At 59.3% G+C, this 24,240-nt stretch overlaps 2 protein-coding genes across 2 annotated transcripts; one reads left to right on the forward strand and one right to left on the reverse strand.

The window, feature by feature from the left end:
• Positions 1-13,073: 13,073 nt before the first annotated feature.
• Positions 13,074-16,904, reverse strand: LY6G6C (lymphocyte antigen 6 family member G6C). The gene is made up of 3 exons (XM_078848844.1): positions 16,853-16,904; positions 14,596-14,712; positions 13,074-13,546 (listed from the first exon to the last, which is right to left on the reverse strand). Exons 1-3 carry the CDS (start codon positions 16,902-16,904, stop codon positions 13,338-13,340), a joined length of 378 nt encoding a protein of 125 aa, XP_078704970.1. The 3' UTR covers positions 13,074-13,337.
• A 2,463-nt stretch (positions 16,905-19,367) lies between these two features.
• On the forward strand, positions 19,368-21,413 carry LOC144929298 (lymphocyte antigen 6 complex locus protein G6c-like). Its single transcript, XM_078848446.1, has 3 exons — positions 19,368-19,549; positions 19,793-19,912; positions 20,386-21,413. The coding sequence occupies exons 1-3, from the start codon at positions 19,498-19,500 to the stop codon at positions 20,622-20,624; spliced, it is 411 nt and encodes a 136-aa protein (XP_078704572.1). The 5' UTR covers positions 19,368-19,497; the 3' UTR covers positions 20,625-21,413.
• The last annotated feature ends 2,827 nt before the right edge of the window (positions 21,414-24,240 follow it).

Genomic DNA, 24,240 nt, shown 5'->3' on the forward strand with positions numbered 1-24,240 from the left:
TAAGTCAGCAGCATAGGTAAAAAGAGGACCCAGGAGTCCTGGTGCCCAGCCCCCCCCCCGCTCTAACCACTAGCCCCCCACCTCCCTCCCAGGGCTGGGACAGAACCCAGGAGTCCTGGCTGTGGAATTCAGACACTTGGAACTCTAAACCTATGAAGACCTCAGATTCGGTTTGGTCCTTGCCGCTCTGGGAACCACTGCGCACCCCTGCCCCATGTCAGCTACCCCCAGAGAATGGCTCCTCCATCCCCTCCATTCCCAGCCCCGCTGGTGCCCCTCACTCCTGACCTGCAGCCCCTGCCAGCCCAGCCCTGGGCTCCCCCCAGCCCTGCCGGTGCCCCTCACTCCTGACCCGCAGCCCCTGCCAGCCCAGCCCTGGGCTCCCCCCAGCCCTGCCGGTGCCCCTCACTCCTGACCCGCAGCCCCTGCCAGCCCAGCCCTGGGCTCTCCCCAGCCCTGCCGGTGTCCCTCACTCCTGACCTGCAGCCCCCTGCTAGCCCAGCCCTGCCCCCCCAGCCCTGCCGGTGCCCCTCACTCCCGACCCGCAGCCCCTGCCAGCCCAGGCCTGGGCTCTCCCCAGCTCTGCCGGTGCCCCTCACTCCCGACCCGCAGCCCCCTGCCAGCCCAGCCCTGCCCCCCCAGCCCTGCCGGTGCCCCTCACTCCCGACCCGCAGCCCCCTGCTAGCCCAGCCCTGCCCCCCAGCCCTGCCGGTGCCCCTCACTCCTGACCTGCAGCCCCTGCCAACTCTGAGATAGCGCGTCCCCAGCTCTGCCGGTGCCCCTCACTCCCGACCCGCAGCCCCCTGCTAGCCCAGCCCTGCCCCCCCAGCCCTGCCGGTGTCCCTCACTCCCAACCCGCAGCCCCCTGCCAGCGAGGGTGCTGAGGAGGAGGGGGACAGCCAGGATGCGGCCAGGAGCTGTTCTCAAGCCAGGAGGAAGGTAGCCAGTCGCAGCGGCCGGTGCTCGGGGAAGGACAAACTCCAGAGGAGGTTCCTGGCAAGCGGCTTTTATTTTGGGAAGGAAGTTGTTGGGGGCGGGCTCTTGGGGCGAGGAGGGTTAGGGCCGGCGTGCCTAGATGCGGAATAGGGCGTTGATGAGCTCTCTCACATCGCGGCAATCGGCCTCAGCGATCTCTTCAAAGGTCTCATGCAGAAGCTGGGCAATGGGCTTGCGCAGGTTCCTTGGGAGAGCCTCTGTGGCCCTTGTCCCAGTCAGGCTAACATGTCCCCACCACTGTGCCGCGAGGGGCGGGGGGACCATTGCTGCACACAGGCAAGCTGCAGACGGGCCGGGGCGGAAGCCGCCTTGCCGCAGAAGACCCTCCCTTGCTTCCCAGGTCACCCTCAGCAGCGAGATTTCTTCCAGGACAAACTCATCCTGTGGAAAATGTGGGGACAGTGTTCAGTATAGGGCCCCCTGCCGCTGTTGGCTCTCCCGAGGCACAGAAACCCAGAGGACAGTGCGGCCGTGAATCAATCAGTCCCCCTTGCCCCTGTGCTTGCTCACCATTTTGGGGCTCCTGTGGGTTACGTGCGCAAGCTTTGGGATGGGCAAATTCTGCCATTGTGTAGACTGTGCGTGTCTACTTTCAGTGCGGGGGAATCATTGCTCTGTCTGGCGTGAACAATGCTGCCTCTGTTAAGTGTTGCATTTTGGCTTTACAGATGCAACCTTGAGTTCCCAGCCGTCCTTGTTATCAACGGCTGAAAGACTCCAAAGAATCAGGAAGCGTATGCGAGAAAGCAAAGAGGACCTGCTGCATGAAGTCATGCAGCCGTCCCTTAATGAAAATCAAAAAGCGCAGAAGTGGTGGGAGAGTGAAAAGAGCGTCCGCCAGCAAAATATGGATTGCTGGCACCAAAGCATGCAGTGGCTGCTAAGCATCATGGAGCGCCAAGCGGACTCGATCCAGGCGCTCGTAGCCATGCAGGCAGAGCAGATCCGCACCTGCCCTCCCACCGCAGCCCTTGTCCCAAAACTCTTTCCCTTGGGCCCCCATGTCACCTCCAACCCACTTTCTCCAACAGCCGGGTTCTTATCACCACCAGCTGCCTCCGACACCTGAAGCTTCACCACCCAGCCCTGCAAACTACGACCCCGACCCACAGCACTCAGCCCCATCACCAGGCATTTTAGCCAGCCAGAAGTGCAGCACTCATTGCGCAGCACTCCAGACAGGAAGGCTGAGTATGAGAACAGGACAGATGCAAACCTATGATTGTCCCGTTCCCCACCCCGCCCCCTTCCCTACTTCCACACAGCACAGATGTGTCATGCCCTTTCTTTTTTCCCAAGCAGTTGTGTTTCTTTTCAATAAATGAATGTTTTGCCTTTGAAAACATTCTTTATTATTGCATTAAGTAAAAGATACCTTAGCCAGGAAAGAAACAGGCACTGCATGTCAGTGTAGCATTGGAATCACTTCACTTCACTCCTGTGCAGGGCACCTGACATTACTGGTGGCCCCTCTAATAGCCCTGCTCTCTGTTCAAATTCAGCCTCCAGGTGTTGAACCTCCAAGGTTCATGCCTGAGTGAATCTTTCACCCTTCCCTTCACAAATGTTATGGAGGGTACAGCATGCGGATATTACCCCTGAGATATTGTCATCGGCCAGGTCCAGCTTCCCATACAGACAGCGCCAGCGACCCTTTAAACGGCCAAAAGCACACTCCACAGTCATTCGGCACCAGCTCAGCCTGTTGTTGAACTGCTCCTTGCTGCTGTCAAGGCTCCCTTTGCAGGGTTTCATGAGCCACGGCATCAAAGGGTGAGCGGGGTCTCAAGGATCAAAATGGACATTTCGACTTCCCCTACAGTGATCTTCTAGTCTGTGAAGAAAGTCCTTTCTTGCAGCTTCCTGAACAGGCCTGTGTTCTGAAAGATGCGTGCGACATGCACCTTTCCAGGCCAGCCTGCGTTAATGTCTGTGAAATGCCCACGATGATCCACAAGCACCTGGAGAACCATAGAGAAATACCCCTTCCGATTAACATATTCAGAGGCTAGATGGGCTGGTGCCAGAACTGGAATATGCGTCCCGTCTATCGCCCCTCCGCAGTTAGGAAAACCCATTTGTGCAAAGCCAGCCACAATGTCATGCACATTGCCCAGAGTCACGGTTCTTCTGAGCAGGACATGATTAATGGCCCTGCAAACTTGCATCAACACAATTCCAACTGTTGACTTTCCAGTTGCCAGCTTCCAGGCTGCAATTGCCACCCGCTTCTCCACCATCAGTACAGCTCTCAATCTCGTGTCCTTGCCCCACAGGGTGGGGGCGAGCTCCTCACGCAGTCCCATGAAAGTGGCTTTTCTCATCCGAAAGTTCTGCAGCCACTGATCGTCATCCCAGACTTGCCTGACGACGTGATCCCACCGCTCAGGGCTTGTTTCCCGAGCCCCAAAGCGGCATTCCACGGCGGTGAGCATGTCCGTGGATGCCACAAGGAATCTCGTGTCGTATGCGTTATGCGAGTCGACATCATCGTCGGACTCCGCAGTCTGTAGCTAAAGGAGTAACTCGACGGCCAAACGTGACGCGTTGGCGAGACCCATCGGCATATTCCTCAGCACTTCGGGCTCCTTTCCCGCAGACCAAAAGGGAAGACAGAGCGCGCAGTGCAAAAACTGTTGAAAGATGGCGCCAAATGTGGATGGAAGCACAGGGTTTGCTGGGATGCGAAGCGATGCATCACGGGGCGTTTGGGACGGGACCCAGAATGCCCCACACCTCCTGCCCCCTTCCCACAAGCCACAGAGCCAGAATGGGAAGAGGGGCTCGGTGGGATAGCTGCCCACAATGCACCGCTCCCAATGCCGCAAATGTGGCCACACCAGTGCGCTGGCAGCCGACAGTGTGAACACACGGCAGGGCTGTCCCTACGGCGCTCTCCGAGGGCCGGTTTAACTCACAGTGCTCTGCATCTGCAAGCGGAGCCATGCCCTGGGCTTCTGCCGGCTTGCCTTTCTCTAAGTATCGCTCCCTGCCAGGCACTAGGGAAGCAGAGAGGAGGCACCAGCTGGGTTTGATGGGAAAGAGGCGTAGAACCGTGTGTGCCACGTACATCTTGATAGAACTACAGCCCAGATTGTTTCATTATTTTCCTCAGCATGACCTACAGGAGGGGCAGCCAAAATCCACCTGGCAGAACATGCCTGAGAACTGTCTCTGGACAGAGAAGCACTTGATCAAAATCACATTCTCGGATCTCTTGGGGCCAAATCCTGTTCCCATTGAGATCACAAGGAGTTTTGCTATTGAGTTCAATGGGAACAGGCTTTGACATCTGGAGAGGAAAGAACAAAACCACACAAGCAAGGGCTAGGTTGCTTATCCCACAGGTATCAGAGGCTTCTTACTCATGTGAGAAAGTGAGTAGATATCTGATCTTTGTCCCTTGCAAGGGAGAAATCAACAATCAGTGAGGCTAGAACGGCCTCTGTACCAGATCCAACTCGTAAGTCCATCTGCAAAGGATCAAGGAAATATGAAGGCTCCAGATTTCCTTAAAGTCCTCAGTCCCTTGGTTACAATGCTCCCATCAGTAGATGTTCATAGTCCAGAGGCTGGAGCAGGAAAGAGGTAAAATGGAGCTATTTCCAGGCCAGGGCCTTTTAGCTCCTGCCAAGTAAAGGGAAATCTGTTCTCACTGTGAAAGAGTCACATGGGCAAGTTACACGTCCATGGCCCCCACCCACCTTCTAGTTAGAACGTTCACAAGCCGTCCATTCGGTGTAGACAGGCGTTTCCCACTGTGAGCCGAGCGGTCCCGAACGGGCCATTCACCGTGACTCGTCCCTTCACGTGCGGCCTAAATACCTTGTGGGCGTTCCCCCAGGAGCAAACGTGTAGCAAACAGAGCTGTCAAGGTTCCTTCCCCACTCTGAACTCTAGGGTACAGATGTGGGGACTTGCATGAAAGACCCCCTAAGCTTATTCTTACCAGCTTAGGTTAAAACTTCCCCAAGGTACAAACTTTACCCTGTCTTTGAACCCTATGCTGACACCACCAAGCGTGTTAAACAAAGAACAGGGAAAGAGCCCACTTGGAGACGTCTTCCCCCCCAAATATCCCCCCAAGCCCTACACACCTCCTTTCCTGGGGAGGCTTGGTAAAAATCCTCACCAGTTGGTACAGGTGAACACAGGCCCAAGCCCTTGGATCTTAAGAACAATGAAAAATCAATCCGGTTCTTAAAAGAAGAATTTTAATTAAAGAAAAGATAAAAGAATCGCCTCTGTAAAACCAGGATGGTAAATACCTTACAGGGAAACCAGATTCAAAACACAGAGAATCCCTCTAGGCAAAACCTTAAGTTACAAAAAGACAAAAAACAGGAACCTACGTTCCCTCCAACACAGCTTATTTACCAGCCATTAAACAAAAGGAAATCTAACGCATTTCTAGCTAGATTACTCACTAACTTAACAGAAGTTCTGAGTCTGCATTCCTGACCTGTTCCCGGCAAAAGCATCCCACAGACAGACAGACCCTTTGTTTCCCACCCACTCCCGATTTGAAAGTAACTTGTCTCCTCACTGGTCATTTGGGTCAGGAGCCAGCGAGGTTACCTTAGCTTCTTAACCCTTCACAGGTAACAGGATGTTGCCTCTGGCCCGGGGGGTTTTTATAGCCCTGTGGACCGAAAAGTGGTTACTCTTCCCTTTATATTTATGACAAGAGCGAATATTCAGAACTTCAGAAACCAAGATGAGACACGCATAGAGATCGCAGACTCATAAGTACCAGCTAGTTCGCCTGCACGACTGTTCCCCAAAGAGATTCTGAAGAAATCACACCCCGGACCTGAGACCGTAGGCGCCGACTTCTACTGGCACCCGTGGGTGCTCGACCCACCTCTGCCCCTGGCCCCGCCCCAAAGTCCCCGCCCCAACTCCACTCCCCTCCCACCCCCATCCCAACCCCTTCCCCAAAGTCCCCGCCCCAACTCCGCCCCCTCCCGCCCCCATCCCAACCCCTTCCCCAAAGTCCCCGCCCCAACTCCACCCCCCTCCTGCTCCCATCCCAACCCCTTCCCCAAAGTCCCCGCCCCAACTCCACCCCCCTCCCGCCCCATCCCAACCCCTTCCCCAAAGTCCCCGCCCCAACTCCACCCCCCTCCTGCTACCATCCCAACCCCTTCCCCAAAGTCCCCGCCCCAACTCTGCCCCCTCCCACCCCATCCCAACCCCTTCCCCAAAGTCCCCGCCCCAACTCCACCCCCCTCCCGCCCCATCCCAACCCCTTCCCCAAAGTCCCCGCCCCAACTCTGCCCCCTCCCACCCCATCCCAACCCCTTCCCCAAAGTCCCCGCCCCAACTCCACCCCCCTCCTGCTCCCATCCCAACCCCTTCCCCAAAGTCCCCGCCCCAACTCCACCCCCCTGCCGCCCCATCCCAACCCCTTCCCCAAAGTCCCCGCCCCAAGCTCCAGGGTAGGTGCTGAGGCGGTTCAAAGCAGAACACAGGTTTTTAGGTTTGCAAATCTGTGACCCTCGGCCTCTTTGAGATTTTATGACGATTTATTTTGCTGGTCATAATGTGGGAGGGTGTCCTCTCCGCCCTCTGCTCACGCGGTTACGTGCGTGTCTTGTCGCGCTCTTCCAAACACCAGCCGGAAGGCATTTCTGTTTCAGTAAGTGGGGACTGCGAAGGCTGGTCATTTGTTCAGGTTCACACTGATTAACGCCGAAAACAATCGGGGCTGTTAAACTTTCTCCAAATTCCCTAGAAAATTAAGGTCAGCTGGGTCATTACACAAATTGAATCTACTTCCCCCTGTTACGTAGCCTCACACCTTCTTGTCAACGGTCTGAAATGGGCCATCTTGATGATCACTACAAAAGCTTTTTTTTTCTCCTGCTGATAATAGCTCATCTTAATTAATTAGCCTCTTAGAGTTGGTCTGGCAACTTCCACCTTTTCAGCTTCTCTGTATATATCTATCTTCTTACTGTATGTTCCACTCTATGCATCTGATGAAGTGGGTTTTAGCCGACGAAAGCTTAGGCTCTAATAAATGTGTTCGTCTCTAAGGTGCCACAAGTCCTCCTGTTCTTTTTGCGGACACAGACTAACACGGCTGCTCCTCTGAAACATTTTCCAGTATGGCATGGATAATTCAGACCCGTGGGGAGAAACAGAATCAAAACCACTGTTTAAACACTGTTAGGATATAGATATTCAGGCCTGTCTGCAAAGGCCTGTACTCTAAGAATTTAGGTGTATTCTTATCACTTGGCTAGTTCTAGAGGTACAAAAGAAAGAATCAAAATCACTGTCTGGCGGTGTAAGGGCCTCCTCTCACTGTGACAGTCTGAGGCCTTGTGCTTAGGCTAAGGCCTTTGGCTAAGCAACAGAAGCAGCCATAAGCTGGGAAGTGACCGGTCACCTCCTCACATTGCAAACTAGTCGCACTGAAAGACGGTGCTATTGGGCTGTTAGGATAAAATCCTGTCCTGATAATGCCAATCGCCTCCAGAGAAAGGGAAGTGCCTAGAAGATGTAAAAGGAAACTTTAGTCTGATAGCATCCTGTCTGGCAAGAACTCACTTATCAATAGCCGGGATGTGAAATCCTCACTTCTGTATCGTTTTGTCATTATTGTTCCCACTTTGCTATGGTTTGTCTGTATAATCTCTGTCTGATTCTGTGATTGTTCCTGTCTGCCGTATAATTAATTTTGCTGGGTGTAAACTAATTAAGGTGGTGGGATATAATTGGTTACATAATCATGTACCAATATGTTAGGATTGGTTAGTTAAATTTCAGGAAAATGGTTGGTTAAGGTATAGCAAAGTAGAACTCAAGTTTTACTATATAGTCTGCAGTCAATCAGGAAGTGAGGGGGTAGGGGTGGGTGTGGGTGTGGGTGGGGGAGATGGGAACAGGGAATGGGGGTAAGGAAATTGGAATCATGTTTTGCTAAAGGGGGAGATGGGAACAGGGAATGGGAGTAAGGAAGTTGGAATCATGTTTGGCTAAGGGCAGGAATGGGAACAGGGACACAGGTGTAAGGCTCTGTGGTGTCAGAGCTGTGAAGGGGGGACACTAAGGAAGGAAACTGGAATCATGCTTGCTGGAAGTTCACCCATCGAATTGTTTGCACCTTTGGACTTTGGGTATTGTTGCTCACTGTTCATGCGAGAAGGACCAGGGAAGTAAGTGGGTGAAGGAATAAGCCCCCTAACAAACACCTTCCGCCCCGGCCTCCCCCCCCGGCCCCCACCGCTCCCCTCTTGAGCACTCCTGACCAATTTAACAGCACACTACATATGCTAACAAACTTAAACAAAGCCTTTCAGTTTGTTAGCACATGTTCCGTGCTGTTAAAGCCAAAGAATGAATGTCCTCCCCCGCTGTGTTCTGCTCCTTTAAGGAGCAGAGCGCAGCCCCCCTGCCCCCGGAGGAGGGGCTGGCCCCAAGTCTTTCCAGGACCCCGTACCCCCTAGACATCTCTTGCCGGTACCGCGTACTGGAGGGTACCACCCTACGTGCACCCCGGCTCCCGACCCACAGGCCCTGCCAGCCCAGCCCTGGGATCTCTGTCCTGCACAGCCAGACTGAAGCCCCCAAGTGCTCTCCTGCAGCGCCCCCTGCTGGCCCAAGCTTTCTTCGCTCAAAGCCAGAGAGAGTTTAAATAGACGCTTTGTTTTAGAGACTGATTTCTGGAGGGGGGGGCGGGAGATCACAGCTTTTCAATTCTGCAGCCTGGCTGTGCTTTACTTTGTCAATTCAGCTAAGCGCAGATCCTGGGGGAAAATCTGTTCCACCACTTTTAATTCATTTCACGTTCAATGTCCTGGTGCTCCAACGTCTGGGTTTCAAACACGGCCCAGGAATCTTGGGCTAAGAACTACGTTTGGTCGGCTACGTAGCCTTTAAAAAAAACAAACCTGAAACGTATTGGAACTAGGGGGCTGGCAGTGCAGCACCCCCTGGCTTGAAGTGGTTTTCATCATATACTGGGCCAGCACCGTGGCTGCAGGATCTCTAGATCATTCTTGGGCGTGATATTTTTGGAGCTCTTTCTAATTCATGATGAAAGCCATTGTCAGATGATGTGTTGTACCTCGGTCTTTCACCATGAACATAAATGAGCTGATGCTAAACTACAGGGGTAAGATGAACATTTAAAAGTTTGTCACGGGGGAAAGCAGCGTTCGACAGAAAGTATGCGCATTAATTAACAAATGAAGGGTGGATGAAATTAACGATGGCTCAAAAGTAGCCGAGGTACCAAACTTTAACAAAAAAAAACCAACAAACTCTTAACAAGTCACTGTAGAATTAAACGACGGATGTTAGCAGCATGGATCTAGACTATAATATATTTTGGTAACCAAATCTTACAAAGTGTTCGGATTGGCTCGGGTTTACGTGAGCAACTAGCGATGCTAAATCCAAAGGATGATGTTGGAAGGATTTGAGAGACCAAGCAGCACGTCCATGACATTCACAGACGGTCCTCGAGTTTGTGAGACTCTGGCACCCCCAGAAATATTGAGGAGCGCACCAACGGGCGCTAAGGTGACTTCCCAGTTGGAAGAGAAGGACCGACAGCACAGCGGACACAGGGCTAGAAAAGGGCTGGTTGATGGCCAGCAGCTCCTCAGAAAGTATCTGGGAAAAGGGTCCTAGCGAAGTGTGGCCCCACTCGGGGGAGATCTGGTAAGACCAAGGCATTCCCAGAGGAATCACCGTTTGTGTGCACAGCCTATACGGCCCTAGCTGGTAACCTGACCAAAGCCCAGAGTAGGCAAATGCCGCCCTTGCTCGAGGGACTGGAAAAGCTTTCCCCGTTGGCCAGCCAGGAAAGGCACGGCTGCCACAAGGCCACAATGGAGGGCGGCACGGCCCCAGGGTGTCAAAGCCTCGTGCTGTAATAATGGGCCGGCTTCTGCTTCCCCCCCTGCTCCTGCGTTACCTGGGGCAAGGACGGTCGCGCGAGAACTGGACTTGTGCGGCCCCTCGTGCTGCACGGTGTGCGCCGACCCAATGGCCGTGGCCCCCGCGCCGTCGGCTGCCATGCTGGCCGGTGGCTATGCCGAGCGCGGAGATGGTTTGACCACCGGGGAGACGGACACCAGGACACCACGGTGTTCTGGGTCCTGCCTAGCCAAAAGGAAAATCAGAGCGGAAGCAGCAGAGAGCCACCAGAATTACTCAAGGGCTGGAGAAAATGCCTAACAAGGCCCATGCTTAACTCACCCCAAAAATTGGCCGGTGACTTAGTGTAGAAGTAACTTCCCAGGGAGGAAACAACCTGGTACCACAGAGCTCGTTCATCTAGTGGAGAACCAGCAGCTGGTTATCACCGACACAAACTTCCCAGGGAAGCGGGGGATTGGCCAGCTCCTGATGGCTTCCAACCCAGAACAGCTGCTTTGGTCAAACACGAAGTGACGGGGCTCGCTTGAGGGGGATCGGGGGGGAGATTTGCCAGCCCGAGACAGGCAGGACGTCAGACTCGATTGGTGAGAGTCTCCTCCGGCCTTTAAAAAAAAAAATCTTTGGACAATGGCAGAAGGGGAAGCCAATGGCTAGAAGATAATGTAGCTAGACTAATCCAGTACAATTTTTTAAACCGGGGGGTCCTGAGCCATGGGAACAGCTTGCCTAGGGATTTGGGAGACGTTCCGTCTCTTGACATTTTGAGCGCAAGGTGGGGTTGGTCTTCCGAGAACAGCCACGTTAGCTCATCCAGAAGTTGACTGGCCGTCTGGAGCAGCCGCTGGGTGGGATCCTGGCCTGGGGCACACGTGGAGGTAGCTAACGGCAGAAGGGTCCATCCTCAGAAGTTTGAGATGGAAGGGGGTGTGGGGAAAAGAGTTCCCAGTTCTGCAGTGGGAGGAAATTGAGGCCTTTGGAAATTTTTTGCCCCCTCCCAATAAACGCCAGAGATTGAGAGAGAAAGAGATGGACCTTAGATCCTGGCGGTTCTGACAGTCAGGTTGAAATCCCGGCATCAGGGAATATTTAATTGTTTGTACCAAGTGGAACAGTGTGAAGAATAGAGACCCACTCCAAACCGGGTGGATGTTCAGCGCGCCTGGAGAGGGGGAGACCCACTGAATCCACGTCTCCCCCATCCCATGTCAGCATCGGGAAAGCCGGAATTTGAACCTTGGTCCCTCCCCAAGCAAGTGCTTTCGCCCTGTGATTCCTCCAAGGGGAGTCGGGGGGGGGGGGGGGGGAGAACACTTTTTTTTTTTGGACCAGAAATTGTATCCTGGACCTGATGCAAAGGTTTCATCAAATCACAGTGTCTGGCGGGAACATATCTGCCAATGAAACCAATGTTTCCTGCAAAGATAATCCCTGCCCGCCTCTGCCTTGCAAAAGTACTTCTGGCCACCCCACCCCCAGACTGGTCTGGACGCAAGATGTTCATTGCGTAGCATCTCCAAGATGCAGCCGTTCCTATCCCTCCACCCGACTAAGCCTCTGGTCCAGATGCGCATCTTGGTTTCTGGACCATCCTTTCCCCTGGCCCTCACAAACGCAATCTTGTCCGGCTCAGATCTGTCCACAAAGCCACTGCACAGCTGAGACCACGTCAGCCTCCTCTGGCTCCCCCTTCTCCATCGTATCCAACACAAGCTACTTGTCTTCACGTGCAACGCCCGTCACTGACGATTCCCAGCTGACCTGTCGTCCCTCACCTTGGAGGAGCCCGTGCTCCCATTGCCCCACTGAAACATTTTCAGACAAGCCCCTTTGAGCTTTCTCCCTGCTGGCCCTCATGCCTGGGAAAACCTACCTGTAAAGATACACAAAAGTAATTCACTTATCCTTCTCCCCTCTCCTTTGCCATGGGGTCTACAAAAAAAACACACAACCACTGGACTATGCTGATACCACGGTCTGTAACACTGACCAACATGGCCTCCGTGCTCCCCTGCCTGTATTTGGCTGCTGTCCCATGTCTTATATCTCACTTGTGAGCTTCTTGGGGAAAGAGTCCATCTTTTTGTTGCGTGTTTGTACAGCATGGTCCATGACGGAGGCCTTGTTAATTATTTGTATTACCCTAAGAAGTTCTCCAGGTCATGAACCATTCTTGGGGCTCTTCCAAGAGCTCTGATGTCTCCGGGTGAGTGACCACAACCACAGAGAAGACAACTCCGAGACCAGGAAGCCATTTATTATTATTATTATTATTAATCCAGTCACTGTACATACAAAGTGTTAAAAAACCACCCAGACTTCTCGAGGGAAGCGACGCTTTCTGAACAGATGCCACAGCGAGCTGGTTCGGTCCCGGAGACGCCAGGATGGTTATAATGGACACACCAGAAAGGACCCAGTGGGTTTATGCCTCTGTACCCAACCTTTATCCTTCTCCAGCTTTGCCATCTCACCGGCATGCCCCGGGAGGGCTCACAAGCCATCCGCATCTAAGGCGATGATGCGAAGGCCACCTGGTCTCCACTGGAGATTTAGGGCGGCTATTCCCAATGGGAACAAGCTGTGTGGATCTCCTAGGGTCCACAGTTTCAACCTCTGTTCAGGCCTAAAGGACTCAGTTATCCATCGGCTTCCCACAGGTCTTGAGATACTACAGAAGACCCCAAACCAACTCACTGTCTAGTGTCTGGGACAAAGATCCGGGACCTTTGTTCTCCACTGGGGGTGGGGGGTGGCGGAGGAGCTGCCTATGCTTCTTAGCTTGGGGGGCATGCCTTCAGGAGAACTGTGGGTGAGCAAGGGAGATTTGGGGGTACAGCTGCTTCCAACTCAACCTCAGGGCCACGGGGGCTGGTTTTGTCCCACCAGCCTCGGTGGTAAAGCAGAGGACGGTCTCCTGCCCATGGGATGATGGGGTATTCAGACCTGCCGTCCTGAGCTAGGGTTTGCAGAGGCTTCCAGGGAGAAGACTCCCCTCCAGCATTGTGTCTAAAATAGCAAGCGTCTCTCTGCTTTAGCTCAGGGTCGGTCATCACTTCACCCCTTCGAGACACAGGCCAGAAGAGGAGACTAGATTCTAGGGGGGTCGGGGAGGGTCTTGAAACCCTTCAGAAGGCAGGTGGCAGATTCAGGGGGTGCTGAGGTACCCCTCCCCATCCTGTCTGTAGTAGCTGGCTTTCCCTGGTCCCCTTCCTAGGCTGTGGTGGACCTACAGAGGACACGGGAGGGGAGAGGAGGCAGCTACTTATGGGATGGAGAAGACCAGGGAGAAGGCAATAAGGCTTGATGGAAGACCACAGGAAAAGGCAACTTGAGGGGGTGGAGTGGAGCCTGCTAATGAAGAGTGTGGCGAGGAGGACCCGGGAGGGAAAAGTATGTAGCAGAGAGGGAGTGGAGGCTAGGGCTGGGAAGAGGAGAGCCAGGGGTTATTTCAGCAGCCACCACCCCAGCAGGGCTCCCAGCCCAGAGAGCAGGGGAAGCCCGGCTGCCCGGGTGGGGCCAGCAGCATTGCATAGGTTCGTCTCACAGCAGGTCCGGTTGTAGCTGACCTCGAAGATGGTGTCCTTCTGCTCCGTCATGTTGCAGATCTCACGGGTCCGGCTGCAGCCATACTTGGAGAACAGCAGGACCTTGCCTGCAGGGAGAGAATGGGGTAGCCGTGAGCAGGGGTACAGGATTCCTGGGTTCAATTCCTGGCTTGTGGAGGGGCTCCTGTTTTATCCCCAGCTCTGAGCAGGGGAAGTGGAAGGGGGAGGATCTTGCAGTAGCTCTGGGAAAGTGATCCAACCACCCATAAGGTGGATCATCAGCAGGATTTGAACCCTGGGCCTGCCCTCCACCCCTTGAGCTACAGGAGAGACATATCAGTAACTAGCAGTAGTAGGCTGTTATTCTCTAGGGGACAAGTCATAGGAGGGGCAGGGGAAGCAGTCCGGGTGTGTTTTGCCCTTGAGTTATAGGAGCTTTACCCACCACTGACACAGAATCCAAACATCTCCACCAGCAGGTCCCAGTGGCAGGGGACCATGTGAGATGGGGCAGGTGGGTGTCTGAGGTAGACACCTTCAGAACCGACCTCTAACTCCCTTCTCCCACCCCCCTGCGCTGCTTAGAGATGGGAGCAAACCCCACGGGACCTTTCCAAGCACCTGTCCGGAGGAGCTGTCCTTTATCTGTTCCCTCCAGCGCCAAACCCTGGACTCCAGGACGTTCCAGAACACCCCCCCCCCCCGCCCCGGATTTGTTAGCCAACTTCTCAAGAGCAAAGGAGGGCGTCCATCTGGAGGGCGCCCCCATTTCAAGAGAGACACCCCCCTTCTCTCTCCAGTCTCAGGACCTCCCTCTCTAGTCCTTCACCTTGAGTTCCTCTCATCTGGCAGTTTGGATGCAGCTCTCTGGAGACCCCTGACCCCCCATGTGAGGTCCCTTGGAGACCCAGCCGCCCTGGGAGGCAACCAAGGCTAGTGCAAAAAAGGGCCCTTTGCTTTGGAGGGATGGACCTCCCCCAGGATCTGAGCTGTGACTGAGGCTACGTCGACCCATCCAGATTGGTTCCTCATCTCCAACAGCAACCAGACGCTGCAGAATAAACTCCCTCTGCTCCTCCCCCTAGATTCAGAGCAGTCCCGGCTCCAGGCTGGGGGTGAGTCTAACACGGAGATTGGAGGGGTCCCTTGGACTTACCAATGTAGGCCTTGGTGGTCTCACAGACTTGGTCTTTCTCTGGCGTGCAGGGGCTGCGGGAGTGGAAGCAGAGAGCGCCCACCTGGAACTTGCAGACCCTGCAAATGAGGCCTTGAGCTGCATGGAAAGACAGGCGGTAAGTCAGCGGAGAGTCACGGGGGGCTGGGAGCCAGGACTCCTGGGTTCTTCACCCCTCACTTTGAGCCGTGTTCACCGTCCCCGTGCCAAGAGAGAACTAAGCCAAGGCACTGGAGTGAGCTGTTTGGGTGCTATTTGCCGTTGCTGTTGTTTTCTTTGCTGGATTGGCAAGGTGCGAGGGGGTGGGATGCACTCTGGCATCGAAACCCTGCACGTGGGCACACCCCCCAGAGGGTGTGTGTGAGAGACTGGGGGGGGGGGCAGGGCAGGCGGAGAACCAGCCTCAGAGAGGCCCTGACTCACTCAAGTGACTTACCCAGCCCTGGCGATTGGGACATGTAGGAAGCTACCCAACAGCCAAGAGCTCCTCACGCGGCCATGCGGCTGCTTCTGGGGTGGAGGGCGGAAAGCTACCTGCAATCCCGGTGCGCAGACACAGCCTCCTCTGAGCACGGCTGCAATATTTCCCGCTCCATGGCCGGGGCAGGTCCGGATCCTCAAAGGGCTCTTTGTCCCAGGCAGAATGGGGTTAGCCAGGCTGGGAGCCAGCCAGGGACTGGGGCACGTGCCCCAAATCCTGCTACCTGAGGTTTCACATGTGATCACACGCAGGGCGTGGATGAAACACCTGAGCCTGAGCATTATCCCATCAGGGGAAAGCAGAATCGCCAAGCAGGACAGCATGCAGCTGGGGAGGAAGTCAGGACTCCTGGGTTCTATCCCCTTCCCTGGGAGGGGAGTGGGGGACTAGTGGGTAGAGCAGGGGGGGTTGGGAGCCAGGACTCCTGGGTTCCATCCCCAGGAATTTAAGCTTTCAGTGCAGCCCTGTGCATGCCAGGGAACATACAAGAATGTTAAGAGTCCCTTAAGTGGGTGGAGAACTCCGAGGTTATCCAAGTTTAGCGTTCAAGCGGGGTGTTTCGAGCGCGCCAGCCACAAGAAAGGGCGCAATCTCCACCCACAGGGACACTCGAGCGAGTCAAGAGGGTTTTGAGTCATTCCAAGAGCCCACTCAATGCCCCCACGGCCCTGAAACCAGTCGCGCAGCTCCACAGGGCCCCTCCCGCCCCACATCCACAAAACAGAGCAGTCGCGGCTCTCCCCAGTGTGCGCCCCGGGGCGGATGAGCAAGGCGGTCACCCCACCCTTGTGGGACCAGTCCGCTTTCCACCTTACACAAGGGACTGACACCAATTTCAGAGTCTCTGGTTATTAAAAGTTAATTGAAAGGAGTCTCCCGTCCCCCTCAAAGGGAAAGCATTTCATACACAACGTGCAAATACACACAGCGGTGAAACGATTTTCTCTCCCCCTCTTTAAACTTGGAGGGGGGAAAAAGCAGTTTCAAGGTTCTCCATCTGGGAAGGGAGCTTAAAGAAAATTCTCCTCGTAATTTCCCCTCTCCTAGAGGAGACAGAAGTCCCCAGTCTGCCCTCAGAACAAAAAAAACAACAAGAAAAGCAACTTCAAGGTCCCCTCTTGAAACTGCGTTTTATTAATGACAGTTTCGAGACCCGCCCTGCCCCTGGGTGAGCTGGGATTCGCAGGGAGAAGCCAGGTTGGGGGCAGCCTCGCCCCAAAGAGCTGGAAGCACCCGAGCAAATCCCAAGTTCTGCGCTGGGCAGGGAGACAGGCCAGGGACCCATTTGGCTCAAGACACCCAGCGAGCCGGGAATGGAACCCAGGAGTCCTGGCTCCCAGTCCCCCCTGCTCTAACCCACCACACCCTGCTCCCTTCCCAGAGCTAGGAAGAGAACCCAGGAGTCCTGGCTCCCAGCCCCACCGCAATTTCCACCCTGCGACTCCTGCGGCTCTAACTCAGGATTTACTCAGACAAAAACGCCCTTGACAGACCCGGAGACATTCCCTCCTCCCGTACTCGGGGGACACACACCCACCCACCCCGAAGCCCCCGGGGGTTTCACGGCAAGCCAAACACCCCCGAGGATCTTCCGCCAGGGTGGGGCTCCCGCTCTCCCGGCCGCTAGCAAAAGCGGAGTCGCTCCGGATTCGCAGCTGGGTCACGGAGTTCAGAACCCAGCCCCGGCCCCAGCCCGAGCCTCCACCCTCACAGCAGATCTTTGGGGCTGCTGGCCCCCCAGGACCCCCCGATACTCACCCAGGGCACCGCACAGCAGCAGGGACAAACCCAGGAGCAGAACTTTGCTCATCCCGGCTCGGTTCAGGGCGGCTCAGGGGAGGCTGAAAGTGACCAAGCGAGGAGGGGAATGAACCAGGCAGGCGAGGCCCCAGCAGGTGGAAAGTGCCACCGCCCAAGTGTTTCCCTGGGGAAACTAAGGCAGGCGGGGCCCATCCTGGGTATTTATCCCTCGGCGGGGCTGGCAGCAGCCAATCAGGGGGCAGGGCCCGGGAGAGGGAGACGCCCAGATGCTGGGAATTGAAAACGAAGACCCAGAGAAAAGGAGGTGACAGGCTGCTTGAGGTCCCGGCCAGCCCCGCCGGTGCCCCCCATTCCCGACCCGCAGCCCCGCCGGTGCCCCTCACTCCCGACCCGCAGCCCCTGGGCTCCCCCCCAGCCCCACCGGTGCCCCTCACTCCCGACCCGCAACCCCTGGGCTCCCCCCCAGCCCCGCCGGTGCCCCTCACTCCCGACCCACAACCCCTGGGCTCCCCCCCAGCCCCGCCGGTGTCCCTCACTCCCGACCCGCAGCCCCCTGGGCTCCCCCCCAGCCCCACCGGTGCCCCTCACTCCCGACCCGCAGCCCCTGGGCTCCCCCCCAGCCCCACCGGTGCCCCTCACTCCCAACCTGCAGCCCCCTGGGCTCCCCCCCAGCCCCACCGGTGCCCCTCACTCCCGACCCACAGCCCCTGGGCTCCCCCCCAGCCCCGCCGGTGCCCCTCACTCCCGACCCACAGCCCCTGGGCTCCCCCCCAGCCCCGCCGGTGCCCCTCACTCCCGACCCGCAGCCCCTGCCAGCCGGGCCCTGGGCTCTGCTTGAGGAGTGGGAAATGCTGCGTAAGGATTTTGTCTGTTGCCGGCGGCTGCAAACACGCGTGGCCGGTGGCTCGCTCGCAGCTCACAGGGCTGAATTCGGGCTCCGGCTCCGCGCCCACCCCGGGGCTGGGCAGTGACTCGTGTCGCCAGAAGGGGGTTGCAGAGCAGTGACCTTCGAGAACTGCAACATCTGACTCAGAAAACCCAGGGAGGGAACCCAGGAGTCCAGGCTCCGTGCCCCCCCTGCTCTAAACACTGGACCCCACTCCCCTCCCAGAGCTGGGGAGAGAACCCAGGAGTCCTGGCTCCCAGACCCCCCCGCTCTAACCACTAGACCCCACTCCCCTCCCAGAGCTGGGGAGAGAACCCAGGAGTCCTGGCTCCCAGACCCCTCCCCCGCGCTCTAACCACTAGACCCCACTCCCCTCCCAGAGCTGGGGAGAGAACCCAGGAGTCCTGGCTCCCAGACCCCCCCGCTCTAACCACTAGACCCCACTCCCCTCCCAGAGCGGGGGAGAGAACCCAGGCGTCCGGCTCCCCGCTCGGCCCACGGGTCGCTGAGTCACATCAACGCTCTCCCGTCCCACGACACTCATTACGGCTCACGGCTCACGCGGGCCGGGGCGGTTTGTGAAATTTCCCGGGGCTGGTAGGAGGAGGCCTCGGCCCTGCGGGGGCGGGGAGGGAAATCACAAACCAAGGGGCCTGGAGACAAGGGGCAGGGAGGGGGTGGCTCAGTCAGGGAGGGTGGAGAAGTGGCCTCCGGGGCTGGGGGGGGAGGGAAATGGGGCACAGGGCCTGTCCCCTCTGGGGGGCACCGGCTCCCATCCGGCCCCAGGGCAGGGACTGGTTGGCTCAGGGGGGCAGGGAACTGGACCCAGACTTTGCAACGTTCTGTCCTCTTTGTATGGAGCCGATGCGTGCCTCGGTTTCCCTCTCTCCGTGGCACTGCTGCCCCGTGGGGGCGAGAGGGTTGTGGCTGCTCCGGGACCAGGGCCAGAGGCCGGCGGGGCGTGTGCCCCCCTGACTGTCCGGGGTGAGGGGCCGAACCCGGCTCAAATCAGACAAGGAGACGCCCCAGGATCGGCCAATCAGCAGGAAACCTGGCCAGGGACCTGGGAGGTCACAAGGGATCGGGGCGCGGGACAAAGGGGATTTGCCGGGGGGCTGAGGAGCCCGGGCCAGGGGAAAGGGGGGACCCCGGAGAGAGGGGGGTGCACCCAGGAGACGGGGCCAGGCTGGGGCATGGACGGGCCCCGTGACGCCAGCTCCGAGCCGGCCCTGGTGGCAGAAGGCAACACCCCCGCGGTGGGGAGTCGCCCCGTTTCGTTCGGACCCGCCCCCGCCTGGAAGCTGTGGGTCTGACTATCAGTGAGATGTGGCGGGCCCCATTCCCCGCCCCCCTGAGCCAGCCGGTCCCTGCCATGGGGGCAGATGGGAGTCGGCGCCCCCCGGCGGGGACAGGCCCCTGCCCCATTTCCCGCCCCGCTGAGCCAGCCAGTCCCTGCCATGGGGGCAGATGGGAGCCGGCGCCCCCCGGCGGGGACAGGCCCCTGCCCCATTCCCCGCCCCGTGCCCCGTTCCTACCCCTTCGCGCCTCACCCACTGCGTGGGGCCGATAAGAGCAGAGTAAACTTGGGCGTGTTCAGGGCGAACCCGGTTCCAGACGTGCAGCACCCGGCGCGGGACTGAGGCCACTTCAGGCTCCTGCTTCGCCGGGGACCCAGCGACCGACCCCCCCTCCCCGCCCCCCACTGCTCAGGGGGCTGCAGGCGTCCGGCGCCCTCAACCGCCCGCCCCCCGGCGCCATGGGCCGGACCCTGCTCCTCGCGGGCACCTGCCTGCTCTGCTGGGCCACCGGTGCGGGGCCGGGCTGGGGCCGGGGGGCGGGAACGGGGCAGGGGCCTGTCCCCTCTGGGGGACGCCTGCTCCCACCAGACCCCAGGGCGGGGGCTGAGGGGCTCAGGGGGGGGGAAATGGGGCAGGGGCCTGTCCCCTCTGGGGGGCGTCGGCTCCCCCCGGCCCCAGTGCGGGGGGCTGAGGGGCTCAGGGGGGCAGGGCAGGTGTCGGGGGGTCTGACGGGGTGTCCATCTCTCCGGGCAGGGGGGGCGCTGCAGTGCCGTGTGTGTGAGGTGGGGAACCCCTACGAGGGCTGCGTGTGGGGCCAGGGGACGTGCACGGCCCCCCCCGGGGGCGTCTGCTGGAGCCACGTCGCCGCCTTCGGTAAGTCCCCACTGGGGGGCGCTGGGCTGGGCCTCGGGGGGTGGGGGGGGAGGGGGCCAGGCCCCCCGGACGATGCAGGGGCCCTGCCCCACTCTGCCCCCCTCCTTCCTCTCTGCTCCCTCCCCTCCTTCCCCTGCCCCCCCCCCGCCCCCCGCTTTCCGCCTTGCCCCGTGGCTGGAGGTGTTGAGGTAGCCAGGGCTGGGGGGCAGGAAGGCTGGGGCTCATTGCCGGGGGGCAGGGGGATGGGGGCTGGCGATGTGAGGCCTGGGGGGCAGAGGCCTGGAGGTGTGGGGCAGGGGGAGCTGGGACCAGGGGGTCAGAAGTGGGGGGCTGGAGGTTTTCGGGGGCAGGGGGTTGGAGGTGTGGGGCTGGAGGGCAGGGAGCTGGGGGGCAGGGGGCCAGAGGTGGGGGGGCGGAGGGGGCTGGCATCGTTCTGAGTCCACCCCCCCCGACACAGGCTTGTCTCCCCCCAGGCCCCCTCTTCTCGCTGTCCACCCTGGGCTGCGACCCCCCCGGGGCCCCCTGTGACGCAGCCGGGCTCCTCGACCCCTTCTTCGGCTTCACCTACAACCGCACCTGCTGCAACGAGACCGACCTCTGCAACGCGCCCCCCGCCCTGCCCCCCCGCTGGCCCTGGAGCCGGGCCCCCCGCGCCCCCCACGCCTCCCACGCTGCCCTGCTGGGGACGCTGGTGCTCTGGGCCCTGCACTGAGCCAGAGGCCCCCCCCCGCCCCCCACGACTCCCCCAGCACCCTGCCTTCCCAGGCTCCCCAGGGACCCGGCATCGACAAACCGGCCCCCGAGAGACCCTACAATAACAAACCGGCCTCTGAAGCCCCTGAATGACCCGACAACGACAAACCGGCCCCCGAGAGACCCTACAACAACAAACCGGCCCCCGAGAGACCCTACAATAACAAACCGGCCTCTGAAGCCCCTGAATGCCCCGGCAACGACAAACCGGCCCCCGAGAGACCCTACAATAACAAACCGGCCTCTGAAGCCCCTGAATGACCCGACAACGACAAACCGGCCCCCGAGAGACCCTACAACAACAAACCAGACCCCGAGAGACCCTACAATAACAAACCGGCCTCTGAAGCCCCTGAATGACCCGACAACGACAAACCGGCCCCCGAGAGACCCTACAACAACAAACCGGCCTCTGAAGCCCCTGAATGACCCGACAACAACAAACCGGACCCCGAGAGACCCTACAACAACACATTGGCCCACTGAGTCTCCAACACCCCCAAGAGAGCCTACAAAAAAACCCTGGCCCCTGTGCAAGCCTAGCACTCAAGAAAGACCCTACGATAACAAACCAACCTGTGAAGACCCAGAGAGGCCCTAGAACAACAAAACAGTCCTAGAGCCCCACGGCTTACGTGGGACCCTACAATAACAAACCGGAATGTCGATGGTCCCGAGAGACCCCCCCAGTAACAAACCGGCTCTGCGGCCTTGGGAGGAGCCTGACCTAAGTAAACAATTGAATGAGCTGACGTGTCTGGTGCTTTGAAAGGCAAACGGAGCCTGGGGCTGGGTGCCAGGACTCCTGGGTTCTATCCCCGGTTCTGTGAGCTGGGGGAAGGGGTGGGAAAGCCCAGGGCTGGGCTGGCAGGGGGCTGCGGGTCGGGAGTGAGGGGCACCGGCAGGGCTGGGGGGGCAGGGCTGGGCTAGGAGGGGGCTGCGGGTTGGGAGTGAGGGGCACCGGCAGGGCTGGGGGGGCCCAGGGCTGGGCTGGCAGGGGGCTGCGGGTCGGGAGTGAGGGGCACCGGCAGGGCTGGGGGGGCAGGGCTGGGCTGGCAGGGGGCTGCGGGTCGGGAGTGAGGGGCACCGGCAGGGCTGGGGGGGCCCAGGGCTGGGCTGGCAGGGGGCTGCGGGTTGGGAGTGAGGGGCACTGGGGGGGGGGCTCAGTCCTATTTCCAACACCTCCCTCCCCACCCCTGTTAACTCAGCAGGCTCCTCGCTGCCTCCACCCCCAGCCTGGCGTCCCTGGGGGCGGGGAGGGAAAGGGGGCATCCCTGGGGCGTCCCTGGGGCGTGGAGGGAAAGGGGGCGTCCCTGGGGGCGGGGAGGGGGGTCTGTGGGATCCCCCAGCTCCATCCCCCAGCGGGGGCTTGTGGGAATGGGAGGGCGGGGGAATGGACCCTCCCGCTTCAAACCATGTTAAACCCCCACTGGCCAAAGGAGGGCTGGCCCTTTCCCTGCTCCCCCATCCTAACCTGAGCCCCGGCCAGCCCCCAATCTGCCCCCCTCATCTCCCCAGCCCAGCAGTCCCCCAGCCTTACCCCATCCCCTTAACCCCTGACCCACCCCGACCTGAATCCTGGCCCCTTAGTCCCCCCACCTCAACGCTAGCCCCCGCAACGGTTCCTGCCCCCCCAGGCCCCCCTCCCTGTCCCAGCTCCCCGCCTCATTCCCTGGGGCTCCCTCCAGGGGGCGCTGTCGTGGGGCTAGGGCAGGCCTAGCTGCCCATATGGACCCCCCGGGGGAGCAGCCCCCTATTGCCCGGCTGGGGGGGTCGGTGGGGGGGGGCCCAGTCTCACCTCCCAGGTGCGGCCCTGCAGTGCCTGAAATGCGGCTTCACCGCGTTCGACGCCCCCCGTCAGCTCAGCCCGGTCCCCTGCCAGGCCGGGCAGCTCTGTGCCACCAGCCGGGGCCACGCCGGTAACGGCCCCCTGCCCCCGGCTTCGGGCTGCTTCCCCCTGCCTGCCGCCTGCCCTCGCCCTGGGGCGCCCTCCCTCTCCGTCCCCCGTTCGCCGTCCCCATCCCGTTCCCCCGTCTCCGTCCCGTTCCCCCGTCCCCCATTCCCGGTTCTCCGGCTCCGTCCCCGTCCCCCATCCGCAGTCCCCGGGTTCTCCGTCCCCGTCCCGTTCCCCCGTCCCCCATTCCCGTTCCCCCGTCTCCGTCCCCGTCCCGTTCCCCCGTCCCCCGTTCCCGGCTCCGTCCCCGTCCCCCATCCGCAGTCCCCGGGTTCTCCGTCCCCGTCCCGTTCCCCCGTCCCCCATTCCCGGTTCTCCGGCTCCGTCCCCGTCCCTCGTCCCCGGGTTCCCCGTCCCCGTCCCGTTCCCCCGTCCCCAGTCCCCGGTTCTCCAGCTCCGTCCCCGTCCTCCGTTCCCCGTCCCCGGGTTCTCCGTCCCCGTCCCGTTCTCCCGTCCCCAGTTCTCCAGCTCCGTCCCCGTCCCCCGTCCCCGGTTCTCCAGCTCCATCCCCGTCCCCCGTCCCCGGTTCTCCAGCTCCGTCACTCTCTCTCGTTCCTTTTCTTATTCCCTCGTTTTCTCGCTCGCGTTCCCTTTTTCCTTCTCTCTCACTCTCTTTCCCTGGTTTCCTCCCGCCGTCCTTTGCTCTCCTTTCCTCCCCTCATTCCCTCTCTCCCCCCCCAGCTGGCCACAAGACGATTGTGCGGAAGAGCCGGGCGGACCAGGTGACACGCAGCACCCAGGACACGGCGACCTGGGCCGGGGTCCCCTACGCCACCGCCTACCCCTGCTGCCAGGGCGACTCCTGCCATTAGGCCGGGGCCCCGGAGCCCCCCCGGAGCCGGCGCCTCTGACTGTCCCCCCTTTCTGGAGCCGGCTTTGCCTTGCATGCCCCCGAATTTCACCTCCCGTAAAAACAACCGGCTGACATCAATACACAGAAGCATCCCAGCCCCGCTTGGAGTGAACAGTTTCGCAGTTTGACCCTGTAATCATGGAATAAATCCATGGGGCTGGAAACACGGTCCTTACATTTCCGCGTCTAGCCTAAGACCATAAGCGCGGCCAGACTGGGTCAGAGCAAAGGCCCGTCGGGCCCCGTGTCCCGTCGGCCGACAGTGGCCAGAGCCGGGTGCCCCAGAGGGAACGGACACAACAGGGGATCACCCAGCGACCCCCGCCCCCCGTCGCCCCTTCCCAGCGCCTGGCCGGATGAACACGGCGTCGTCTGCATGGAACGATAGTTGGGAGAGACTCTGAGTTTGGGCAGGGACCGAGAGCGCGCGACAGAGCCAGAATTTTCCCGGTAGCCAGGTGTCAAACTAGGCGAATAGCGAGAGGAGCTGATGTGCCCCCTGGAAGACTCTGCGTACCCCCCCGGGGGGCGCGTACCCCTGCTTGAGGACCCCCGATCTAGGCATATAAGAAACACAGCAGCCGGCGTGCAAAGGATCCAGTGAGACGGGGGCGAAGCCTAAGGCCGGCAGGCTATTTGGCAGGAAACACCCACGGATTGAAAGCTATTTGGGTGCTTAAAAATGCAGCTGGGTGCCAGGTTCCCGATCCCCCTAACTCTGATTTCTATGGGGATCGGGCGCCTGGACGCTTTTGAAAAATCCCCCCC

Source organism: Lepidochelys kempii, chromosome 14 (assembly GCF_965140285.1).
Source record: "Lepidochelys kempii isolate rLepKem1 chromosome 14, rLepKem1.hap1, whole genome shotgun sequence".
In the NCBI taxonomy this organism is placed as follows: domain Eukaryota; kingdom Metazoa; phylum Chordata; order Testudines; family Cheloniidae; genus Lepidochelys; species Lepidochelys kempii.